Genomic DNA, 12,636 nt, shown 5'->3' with positions numbered 1-12,636 from the left:
TTAAAGAAGGTGAGTGGATTCGTAGTGAGCTGGATAATTTTTTTGGGAATGATCTGGTTGAGCTTATACTCCAGGTTCAAATTGAGCATGATGCTATTGTTGATCATATGGAACTTATGTACAGGTTTTCTGGGAAGTCCATTGCAGCTATGGCTTCCAAGTTTGATGTCCTGAATTCAGCTATAGGCGGACAGTGGAAATGGCTAAAATTAATGAAGCTTTCTCCTCGTGTGGAATGTTTTTGGTGGAGAATTCTAAGTAATGCAATTCCTACATTTTAATTCTTAATGTACAGAAGATTATTGGATTGTAACAGGTGTCCAAGGGGCTGTTCTATGGTGGAGGATACAGAGCATGTCACGATTTTCTGTGATAAGCTCATTCAATTGATTGAAGTTCTCAATAAGTGGGGATTCAAAGTACCAAAATTTTCTTCTGTTTCGGATTGTAAAGAAAAGTTGAAGCTTTTAGCTAAATACAATCCATTTATTGCTAATCTTTATTGCTCAATTGTATATTTTTCTTGGAGGAATAGGAATAATGTTCTATGTGGTGGACAAGAGGCCGGTGTTGTTTACACTGCGTCAAGAGCAATCAGCATTGCTCTTTCTTCATCAAGTTGTAGTTTCTATTTGGACCACTAGGGTGCTAAACAACTTTCTAAGCTGTCCACATCTTTTTGTCACCCTCCTCCACCCGAATGGATCAAAGTCAACATTGATGCGGCTCTTCTAAAGACAAATGAAACTGGAATTGCTGGTGTTTTCAGATATCATAAGGGGAGATTTTTGCATTCTTTTGGATTTAAATGTATTCATTCGGATATTGGACTTTTGGAGCTATTGGCATTCCATGCTTTGAAGGTCGTTCTTCAAGATTGGAGGTTTGATGTCAAAGGTATTATTATTGAAGGGGAAAATTTTAATGTGATCAAATTTCTTCAAAATTCGGCTGATAAAGCTTGCAATCTATTGGATAATAATTTGGTGGACTTCTCTTTTTTGAATGATTTTGAGAATTTTTTATTTCATTTCTCCAATAAAAAATGTAATAAGTTAGCCGATTTTTGTGCTAACTTAGCTTTATTGGGTGATTTTTTATGGGATGATCTTCATTGTAATAAGATTCCTCCTTGTTTTCTTTCTTTACTTAAGGAAGATTATGATAGTATAGCTATCACCTAGTAGTTTGTAATAGTTTCTTCTTTTTAAATGCTATTGGCAATTTCAAAAAAAAAAAAATCTATAAAAGAACCTATCTAAACACATCAGTTTCATCGAACTAATCTGTTGTTGAAGCTTAAATAATTTTAAAATAGAAGCCACTAATGTCCATACGAGCGACAAGTCTCAAGTAACACTTGATTTCAATGAAATCATTTATCACCTTAAAAATTTAACTAAGTAAGAGATACTATTAATATTCCTAGAAACTTAACACATGTTGTTTATGAAGTGCCGCATTGTTTTCACCTTAATCTTCTTCTTAACAAGTTAAATTAGAAGTAAACAGGTAGGTGTTCGTCACGACATCAAGCACAACCTGAAATGTTTACTTCGTAAGAGGTACGCAGATATTACTTCAGAATAGATTTGCAATTTCTTCTGAGAATCATTAAAAGTCAATAATATATATGAACGTTGATGTTTTTGGATTTATATAAATATTAGTATCGTGTTTGTATTATTTTGAATTATACAGCCAATTTTAGGTAGTAAAGACTTTAAAACATGTATTAATAGGTTTTTTTTCACCAACACATTTTTTTTTCCCTTCTTCAAACACCTAGCCGACCCACGTAGCCTGCTAGGCTTACTGTTGTTTTGTTCATCATGATTTCCTGAGATCTGGAAATAAATATATAAATTTACCAGATACCACCGAAACAGGTCCGCACAAACCTCCGGCCACCATTCTCAGCCGCGCATCGGTAAGCCCCCCTAGTCCTCAAGTAAAGCGCAACACTGCAAGTGAGACCGAGCACCGAAGTGCATCCCCACGCGAGAAATGTCTTCCCATAGCACCGGGGACCCATGCAAACCACCATGCCGTCCCGCAGCAGCGTCGCGAAGGCCTCGCATATCCGCTTCATCCCAACGCTGCCGTTGGCGTCGTATACCAGTGCGGCGAGCAATCCGTAGAGGAGGGAACCCAAAGGAATGTTAGTTATGACGATATTGTGGTTCACTGCAAAGCTTGAAGGCCCGAAGAGTTCCGACGTCACGGAGACGGCCGCCGCGAAGATGAATCCGGAGCTCAGACCAATCAGCGCTGTTCCAGCGACAAGAGCCTGCCCATCTTCTGTCTTAGCCATGATGTAGAAGACCAGCGGCATCGGCACAAGGGCCGCAGCTAGCCAGCCGGTTCTGGCGAAGCTTATTTTCCTGTATGTCGGAAAGATGTTTGCGTTAATGCCAATTTGGCAAGTATGAAATGAAGCGGAAAGCTGGTTGAGTAAATTATAAGGTTTACACAACTCCCCTTGGCCAATTGGTTGAGAGCTTAGGCTTCCAACTAAGAGATCCAAGGTTCGAGTCCATATGTATGCGTTGTGTGTGTGAGTTTGCCTTAAATGGCCTAAATGTCCCAAAAAATAAATTTTAAGGTTTTATTATTAATCATCTTTTTTGAGTAAATTATAAGGTTATTCATTTATTTTGAATTAAATTAAGCACCATGTAGGATTTTTTTTCTTGGAAATGACATTTATGTTAAAGCTTTATTAATAATGTATCACATTTTAATGTATTTTATAGATAAGAATAACTAATTCTTGTCTTATTTTTAATCAGTTTTAAGAAATGAAGACAACAGCTATTAAGATTTATGAACTTGGCCTGATTATTATTTTAAGATAATCTTTAGAAATAATTTTTCTTAACTAAAACAAATAATACTTTGAAGATTAGTTATTATTGTTTACAAAGGACTAATATTTCTGCAATTAATTTAAATTAAATTTTCATTTGGGATTATTTTTTTCTTGTTTTTTTTTTTTTTTAAAATTCGGTAAAAAACTTACATTAAGAAACATTAAAAAAGTTGCCTCGAACTAAATCCAAATCATCTCTATTCTCCTTTTTTTTTCAACATGTTTAATAAAAATTTTATATAATAAAAGATAAAATAGTTACCATATATGACAGATGTAAAAATGTGTTAAATGTAAACTTTATATATTAATATATAATAAACTGTTAATATTTAGACAGTTTTGATATCATTATTCTTTTTTATCAAAAAGTAACAAACAAAAGGGTATTTTTATATAACAACTCTTTGTACCCCGCGGGAGCTTTGCCACTTCCAATGTGGCGAAATGTGATATTCCAATTGATAAAAACCTTTCATAATCGACCCAAAAAAATGTTTTGACAAGCAAATGGTTTATTGGCCACCCCAAAAAAATGTTGGGTGACTCGATCATAAATCTTTTCTTTAAACTACGGTTTCGTCCAAGACTTTCTTAGTACTCGTGAAAACTGTTTTAGTATAAAATTAAAATTAAAATTTTAATAATAAAAAGTTACTTTAAGAAGTAGTAAGAAAGTCATCCAAAACGAAGCCTAAGATTTCATTTGGGGCCGCTTTTTTGCAGCTTCTTAAAATATTTAGTACAAAAATTTTAATTTTTTCATTGAAAAATTACATTAAGAAGTAATAAGTAATATGTACCAAACGAAGACTGAGGTTTCGTTTGGGACAGTTTTTTTAATTTTAATTTTTTAGTAGAAAGCCGTTTTAAGAAGCAGTAAAAAAACTGTTCCAAACGAAGCCTAAGAGTACTTCATTTGAGAGAGCTTTCTTATTATTTTTTAAAGTAATTTTTTAGCACAAATATATTTTGAACTCAAAATTTTTAAACTAAAAAATTATTTTAATAAATATTAAAAAACGTTGTTTCAAATGAATCCTAAATAATCTTATTGTTTGATTAGAATTGCTCTTGATCCACTAAACCTAGAACTTAATATGGCAGCTATTCTATAGGTAAAGCTTCCGTTTGAGGTGAACATAATAAGTTTGTTTTTATGAATATGTAGATGCTATGGAGTTCATCATAATCTGTTTGTTATGAGTTTTAATTATGAACTAAGTAATTTTAGATTCAAAATTTATATTTCTGATATGCGTGTGATTTATTTTAACTGACTGAAAAGTCGAAAAGAAAATGTAGATGCTTAAATTCTATAATATGATGCGAACCCAGCCAAAAAGTCAGGCGCAGCGGAGATGAGGCGGCCGAAGAAGGAGCAGGAGGAGTAGACGTTCACGAGAAATGTGGTCTCCGACTGCCGCCCCAGCGACTGGGCGATCTGACCCAGGTTGTTGCTGTACACAAGACCAACAGTGCCGCCGCAGAAATAAGAAATGTAGTAGAGCCAGAAATCCAACCGGCGGATAAGTCTCCTCGCCCCGTGCTCCTCCCCAAGCTTAGTTATTCTGTCTTTGGTCATCACCTCGTTGAAGCAGCACAGCCACCCATTGGAGCCGTCAATGTCCCGTGGACTGGTGGTGCTCTCATCGTCCTCATCTACGACCTCTACAACAATCAGCTCCTTCTGCAAGTCGTAATCATTGGAGCCTTCCAGCCAGGAGAAAATAGAGAGACTAGCCCATTCTCTCGCAACAACGACTAGCGGTAAGGCTAGGAGGATCGCTGCGCCGGCAAGGATTAGCCGGGAGGTGAATGGGTTTGGGGAGGCGGGGTTGAGGAGGAGGAGGTAAACGCCGGTGAGGAAGGCGACGGTATGTAGGACGAGGAAGATTTGACGATCGGAGGAGGCGTGTGGGGATTGGGGAGGCGGTTGGCGGAGGATGAGGTTGAGAGCAAAAAGAGCGGTGAGGAAGGGGAGGACAGCGTTGAGGATTAGGTAGGATGAAGGAGAGCCATTGATGGAGTTGGCGGCGAGGCTGTATAAGGAGGCGCTGATACCGTTGAAGCTGACGGTGAGAGACAAGGCGAGGGAGCGGTCTGTGGTGAAGTTTCGGATGCAGAGAACGAAGCATATTGTGTTGAACCAGCATATGCTTAGCCCGGCCAACAAGCATAGCACAAACACCTGTAACGGCGTGCATTATAATTAGAAGGGAGAGCTCTTTGCACGTGACAAGCCCATAAATATATTCAATAAATTTTAAATATACCTTTAAGAACTCATTGGATTGTTTATATATATATAAGATTACAAGTGGTGTCATCGCTCATGCGCTAATTAAAATATGCTCTATGAAAAAAATAATGCGTTAATGATACTTGACTTTTGTAATTATTTACGCTGATCATTGTTCAATGATTATTATTAATAGGCACTATTATTTTGGATTTTTTATTCTTAAGATTTATCATAATTTTTTTATAAACTTAAACCCATGCAATTATCAATTTTATTTTCAAACAGCTTAATATAAAAAATATGAAAACAATAACACTTTTAGCAGAATAAACATTTTAATAGAAAGAGCTCAGGACGGAGATTCACCCAATATTGAAAGTTTTTTAATAGAATAAACATTTTAATTATTTTATCATCCTCAATTAATTAAAAAAAACTAACGTAATTACAAAATGTGTCATATAGGTTTTTTTTTTTTTTTTTTTATTTTTTAATTGTGTCATATAGGTTGATTATATATTAATCAAATTTTTGTGTTACACTTTTTTCGTTATTAATTAATTAGCAGTGTATATAATATATTTAATTACACTAATTTTAGCCTAAATTAAATTAATTTAAAGCTCGTGTTAATGTCTTCTACAAAAAAAATACATTGACATAATTTTTTTTTTCGTAATTTATTCCTAAGAAATGACACATTTTGACTTGTCTCCCTTCAAATGTGAGGTAAATAGTTGATGTGGGAAACAAAGAACAAATTGAAATTGAAATATTTTAAAATTTGTAATTTATTGTAGATTTTAGATAAGTCTTAACTGATTTAAGTTGATTTAGACTTAAAGGTTACAGAAATCAAACATATTTGAACTGACCTTAAATTTAAATCAATGTTATCATCTTAAATTTATAGCATTCAATTTATGTCAAAATAAATCAATTTGAATTAAAAGTGCTTAAGATGTTATTCAGTGCAGAGTAAAAGGAATGTAGTGTAAAAGGAATTTGTCATATTTGAAATGTTTAGAGTTGTTTGGATTAGTGTAAAATGAATGCATGAGATTACTATATTGTTTGGCTTGAAGCAAATGAATGCAATGTAAAGTCTAAAGATGATGATTATTGCCGACTGATAATTGTGTGTGGTCAATGGAGATTGCAGTGGCCAAAGACAATTGTAGTGGTCAGAGCCAATTAGTCACTGGCGGTGATGGTGGCCTCTCCAGTTGTGGGTGTGGTGGCCATTGTCAAGTGGCAATGGCTAGTGGCGACAAAGGTGGTAGTGGTCGGTGGATGAGGGTAGTTGGAAGAGGGCAACAACGATTTACGAGAGTAAGAGGCAATGATGGTTGTGGTGGTCAGCCGCAAGCGGCAGCGACTGATGATGAGGGTGTTAGGTAGTAGTGGCTAATGGTTAGTGGGGGGTGGTGACAAGGTAACTTAGTTGTGGTGAAAATGGTTTTTATTCAAAATTGGACGAGTTTACTTTTTCTTAAAAAATATCTTGAACACTTTAAATAGCATGGCCTTTTTATCCAACCAAGCACCACTATTTTCCAAAATCCTACGAAAGAATACTTTACATCCACTTTACTTCAAACCAAGCAGCCCGCAAATACAAATCAAATCATGTTGGGCCAAAAGAGTTAAATCTCACATTTGATTGGGTCAATTTCAATTATCATCATTAATATTTTTTTTTATTTTATAATCAATTTGAACTAACCCCATGTATGCTCTGATAACATTAGAGAGAGAAGCTCTAGTTTTCTTTCTAGTGAGAGAAAGTTTGAATCTCAGATTTCGCGGGTTTCTTGCTTCCGATCATGGTGGCTTCTGGCCGTCCGCCGTCGGATCCCCAGGACCTCCTTCATCCGGTTGATCATCATCTTATGTCTGACCGATCAGGCTCTCCTTCTTCCTCGCATTCTTTCAATCTGCGTAATAATGGTCTTTTGAGTTCAAGAACTGGAGTTAAACCTTTGATCATCATAGAAGGTTTTGGCTCTATTGCTCTATATGATAAATTGATTCCTTCTACTGAAGGTAAGGGCAAGAATGTGGTTGATTCATCAACCTCTAACAATGATATTCTCCAAGTCGATGGCCCTGTTTCTAATGGGTTAACTTACGGATCTCTAGAACAAGGAATTTTTGATTCGTTGAATCCAATTTCTAAAGAAAATAATACGATTGAAGTCAATGAAGGAATCCTTAATAGAAGATTTTTTAATGAGGCGTTGAATCCTGAAGGCGTTCCTGTTTTCTAGGACAATACTATTCCATTAGATACTAAATTTGATGATGAAATTGATAAACCAAAAGATTCCTTTCTTAATGCTTGGAGAAAACCTCAACGCATCAAAATTATATTTGATGCCAGTTCCACCGATTTGTCCTCTGATGGGGTGGCGGTAAAATTGAACTCAGATCAAGAACAGGCTAACACAAAGATTCTTACTAACTCAATTGTGCTGAAGATTTTGGGTAAGAGTATCCCCTTTTCAGTGTGCAGCATTGAGTTACAAAAACAATGGAGCATATATGGCAACTTTCATTTAACTTCGTTGGGATTAAATTGGATACTTTGTTCGTTTAAGTCCTCTGTAGCCTTGGAGGATGTTCTTAGCGGAGGGCCGTGGTATATTGGTGGTAATATCGTCGGTTTGGACCAATGGTCTCCTTCTTTCTCTCTATTATCCCTTAAAGGTCTTTTTGCTCCTGTTTGGATTCGTTTTCCTCAACTCCCTTTGCATTGTTGGGATGAGGTAAACATTGCTTTGATTGCATCAAGAATTGGAACGCCTTTGTTCTTTGATGGCAATTCCTTTAGCTGGAGCAAAAAGGAATATGCGCGTATTTTTGTCTGCATCAATCTAGAGTCAAAGCTTCATGCTGGAGTTTGGGTCGACGGTTTGTGTGGCAGATTCTTTCAGAAAATTGAATATGAGAAGCTTACTTTGTTCTGCTTCAGCTGTGCAAAAATTGCGCATTTGAAATCTAATTGTCCAGATATCCGTATGGCCGAACCGGTTGGGCACAACTCTAATTTGCATGATAAAGTCATTCAAGATGTTTCTCATCTTGATCATCAGGAGGAGTACGCGCCGTGGATTCACGTCAAATTTAAAAAAGGCCTAATCAAATTAGGAATCGTCTGGGTCCCTGGAAGAAGGAAGCCAATACTTCAGATACTCGTGCTCCAGATTTCCCAGTTAAGGATTCTTCTGATGGTACCAAGAAAGTGGTTAGTCCGCTAAAAGGAGTACAAAATTTGAAGTCTACCCCAGCTGAGGACATAAATCTGTCGAACAGCTTTAATGCTCTTAATGAAATCTCTAACCAGTTGGATGATGTTGATTCTGATTTAGTCAACGCAGATTCTGTTATTTTAGACCTTACAGTTGATAAAACTGTAGAAGCTAAAGCAAGTTCTAAATCTCTTCATAACAGTATTAATTCTTTTGAAAATACTGATACTCTTATTACAGATTCTTGTATGGTCACTGAAACCAGGTCTACAATTACTCAAGACGTTCCTTCTGAGATAGCTGACATACCAAAATCAGAACTCTCCAATCTGGAGATCCCTATTTCAGCCAAGCAAAAAAATAAGCCACAATTGAAGTTCCTGGGTCCTATTGAACCATGGTCTAGGAAAAGAAAAGTTGAAGGAAAAGGTAAGAAAAAAGGCGGGGACTTTTCCCCTTCCATTAAATAAATGTCTTCACTCATTTTTTGGAATTGTAGAGGGATCAAGAAAAAGGAGTCCTCCCTCTACCTTAAAGAAGTAGTGAAAGACAATTCCGTTTTTTTTTTTTTTTTTTGGCCTAGCTGAAACTAAGATGGCTTTGATCACTAGAAAGGATGTCAATAGAGTTATTGGCACGGATTGGGACTTTTTTCACCACCCAACAGATGGCATTTCTAGTGGTATTTTGATTTTGTGGAAAAGTAATATGGCTGCATTTACAGTGATTGCCTATTCTCCTCAACTTGTCTTCGGTGCTTTGAATACTCCCAATAAGGGTATTTGGAATGTGGCGATGGTCTATGGACATAAATATTTTCAAGGTAGAATAGATCTTTGGAGCCGTCTGGATGATCTTTTGTCTGACAATATTCCTACAATAGTGGGAGGGGACTTCAATTGTCTTCTTTCCAAAGAAGATAAAAGAGGTGGTAAGCATTTTTGTATGACTAATGGGCCAAAGGAGATGAAGTTTTTCATGGCTAATCAAGATCTTCATGATCTAGGAGTGATTGGTCCTAGATATACTTGGTGTAACAATAAGCACGGAACTGTTAGGATTTGGGAACGTTTGGACCGCTGTCTGCTGAATTCCCTAGCTCTCCAGCTTGTCCCATCAGCATCAATTAGGCACCTTACAAGGATTTGTTCTGATCACTGTCCCATAGCTTTTTACCTTGAAGATACTATTTGGGTTCAAACCAAAATTTTCAGATTTGAGGACACCTGTAAATCCTATCCAGCCACTTGGAATATTGTAGAAAATGCCTGGGGAAAACATGATTATGGAGATGAAGCTGATGTTCTAAATAGGAAGATAAAGAGATCCCTAAAATCTCTTTTTTCTGGAATAAGAACACTTGTAAAAATTTGAATCTGTTAAAAGAAGAATTGAAGAAAGATATTCTAATTTACAGCTGCAGGAGGAAGAGGAGGATGACCTAAGTCCAGATAACCTCACTCTTTTACGAAGTAAGGTGAGGGAGCTCAATGTTACATTGCTTAGAATTTCTATGTGGTGGAACCAAAGAGCTAAGGCTAATTGGAATGAGGAGGGTGATACCAATAAAAGGTTTTTTCATGCTTATGCCACTGCCATGAAAAATGGTAAATTGGTTAGACAAATCAAGGATGAGAAGAATAAAGCGGTGGAAGACATAGAAGAAATTGAGAGAATTTTTTTAAAATTCTTTGAGGATAAATGGTAGCAACGACAGTGTAATTACCAGAGTTGGCCATCAGTTGAGTCGAATCAGGTGCTTGACGATACGGATAGAGATTTCCTGGAGGCTGAATTTACTGAATCTAAATTCTCCACTACAGTATTCCAGCAAGGGTCTAATAAATCCCCATGTTAGGATGGATCTACAGCCTCTTTTTTCAAATTCTATTGAGAAATCATCAGAGATGATGCTTGGAAAGCTATTAATAAGTTTTTTACTTCTGGACTTATGAATGGTACTTGGAAAGATACATTGGTTGTTCTCATCCCTAAGACAAAATCTCCAGTCTTTCCTTCCAACTTTCGCCCTATTAGTTTGTGTCAAACTATTTACAAAGTCGCTTCAACTATGATTATGAACAGATTAAAGTGCTGCATTTCCAAGCTCATTTCCGAGGAGTAGGTGGCCTTCATTCCAGGTAGATCTATGTCCGACCACTGTCTTCTTACTCTTTAAATTTTCAACAAATTCAGAATTTCAAAGAATAAGAAGGGACTTATGGATGTTAAACTTGATATGGCCCAAGCTTTTGATAGTATGTGTTGGGAGACTTTGGAGCATGTTCTTCAATGGTTCAGGTTCCCTGTGAAATATTCATCCTTTATTTTGGAATGTGTTACTAACGTTCGATTTTCAATTCTCTTAAATGGTAAAGCCTCCCGTTCGATTGATGCTTCGATTGATGCTAAAAGTGGCTTTAGAGAAGGTTGCCCTATGTCACCTTATCTCTTTATTTTGTGTTCCCAACTTCTTTCCAGTGTTATTAAGCAAAGAGGCTCTCACTTGGGCATCCAAACCTCTTCTAGAGCACCAAGAATTACTCACTTATTATATGTTGATGACGTTCTATTGTTTGGAAATGCTTCTTTCTCCCAACTTCAAGCAACGATGAAGTTAATTAAGGAATAATGCGGCTGGACTGGGCAAAGCTTGAATCAAGCTAAATCAAAAATTCTCTTTGGGAAATTTGTTAGACCTGATATAAGATGGAAAGTTGGTAATAAATCTGGGTTCATAATTGTAAATGAGCTTCAGTATTTGGGAACCAAAATAGCTCTCAGAAAATTGGTTAAAAATGATTTCCAATTTGTGGTGGATCACGCCTTGGATAAGCTCAATGCTTGGGGTGCTAAATTCCTCTCTTTGGCAAGAAGAATTATACTAGCAAAGACTTCTTTGCTCTCCTTGCCTACATTTATTTCTACTCACTCTTTGATCCCTAAGAAAATTCTTTTTGAATTGGACCACCTTTGCAGGGATTTTATCTAGCATCATAATTAAGGATACAAAGGCCTTCATTACATTTCCTGGGATGATTTATGCATCCCAAGAGCTCTCGGTGGTTTGGGAATGTATTATGCAGTTAAAAAAGTTGGGCCCCTCAGAGCCAGACTTACCTAGAGGCTTTTTCAAAATCCTTCATCTCTTTTATACAAGTGTATGTCTACTAGATATGGTCCTGTTATTCGAAGAGGCAAGTCCAAGTATGGACAATCTGCTGCTCGGGCTATAATTCTTGATGGAGCCTCTTTTTTGAAACCAATTGTCAAGTGGAAGATAGTAAATGGAGCAAATATTAATGTCATGATTGACATTTGGTTACTTGATAAATGCTTCAACAAACGGCCCATGATTGCTGATTGCATTGGATTAGATAATTTGATGCTTCAGAATTTTATTACTGAAGACGATAACTGGAATCTTTTGGAGCTCACCCGTTATTTTAGCAGCAGCCTGATTGATCTAATTACACATCAATGTGTTATTCATGAAGGGGGAGAAGATCATATGGAGCTGCTCTACCAACATTCTGGTAAATCCATTTCTTCCTTGGCTTATTCAGAAATCATTAAACTCAAAAAATCTGTTGATGATTTCGGTTATGCTAATTGGTTACGGAAATTGAAACTCAAGCCAAGAGTTGAGCTTTTTTGGTGGAGGCTTAGTAGGTTTGCTATTCCTACTAATGAATTCCTGAAATATAGAAAACTTAGGAACTGTGATCAGTGTGCTCGGGGTTGTCCAGCAGTGGTAAATTGTGCTCATATAGCTGTCCATTGTAAATTTCTCATTTTAATTGCACTTAGTTTGTAATAGTTTCTTCTTTGCCAAGACTATTCATATATACTCCTACATTCTAATGTAAATAATCAATAAGTATTATATAGGTTCCAATAAAGAACTCTATCAGAAAGGCCACCTAGCCAAGGCGACACTCTCCCATAAAGATTATGGCCCTGCAATAGCCATAGTTACGTTAGAACTAGCCCACTATTCAAAAACCACTACTTTACAAAAGATCGCAGCATGAAGACTAATCCTAGGAGAGCAGACTAAGTAGATAATCAATGTTATTAAGCTCCCGAAAGCGACTTATTAATACCAATACATGCCCTCAAGATCACTCTCCTCAACCAAGCTAGCTCATTTACGATAGCCCTAAGTGACTAAGGCTACCAATCTACCACTAACACCATTGATCAAGCTACTGGAAGCACTCACCTTTGTAACCCATTACTTTTACTATACTAGATGAATTCATTCC

The 12,636-nt window shown here is 36.6% G+C and overlaps 1 protein-coding gene across 1 annotated transcript in view; it reads right to left on the bottom strand.

The window, feature by feature from the left end:
* Positions 1–1,771: 1,771 nt before the first annotated feature.
* The window catches only part of LOC110104265 (protein NUCLEAR FUSION DEFECTIVE 4-like), a 40,215-nt gene continuing 29,350 nt past the window's right edge, over positions 1,772–12,636 (bottom strand). Inside the window, exons 2-3 of the mRNA XM_020833289.2 lie at positions 4,207–5,063; positions 1,772–2,384 (exon numbers count right to left, since the gene is read on the bottom strand). Coding sequence (XP_020688948.1) covers positions 1,868–2,384; positions 4,207–5,063 — 1,374 coding nt within the window. The 3' untranslated portion in view covers positions 1,772–1,867. The remainder of the gene's footprint in view (positions 2,385–4,206; positions 5,064–12,636) is intronic.

The sequence above is a fragment of the Dendrobium catenatum genome, unplaced genomic scaffold (genome assembly GCF_001605985.2).
Source record: "Dendrobium catenatum unplaced genomic scaffold, ASM160598v2 fragScaff_scaffold_133, whole genome shotgun sequence".
NCBI lineage: Eukaryota > Viridiplantae > Streptophyta > Magnoliopsida > Asparagales > Orchidaceae > Dendrobium > Dendrobium catenatum.
The sequence above is the reverse complement of the archived record's forward strand: the minus strand, read 5'-3'. Positions and strand labels throughout refer to the sequence as shown.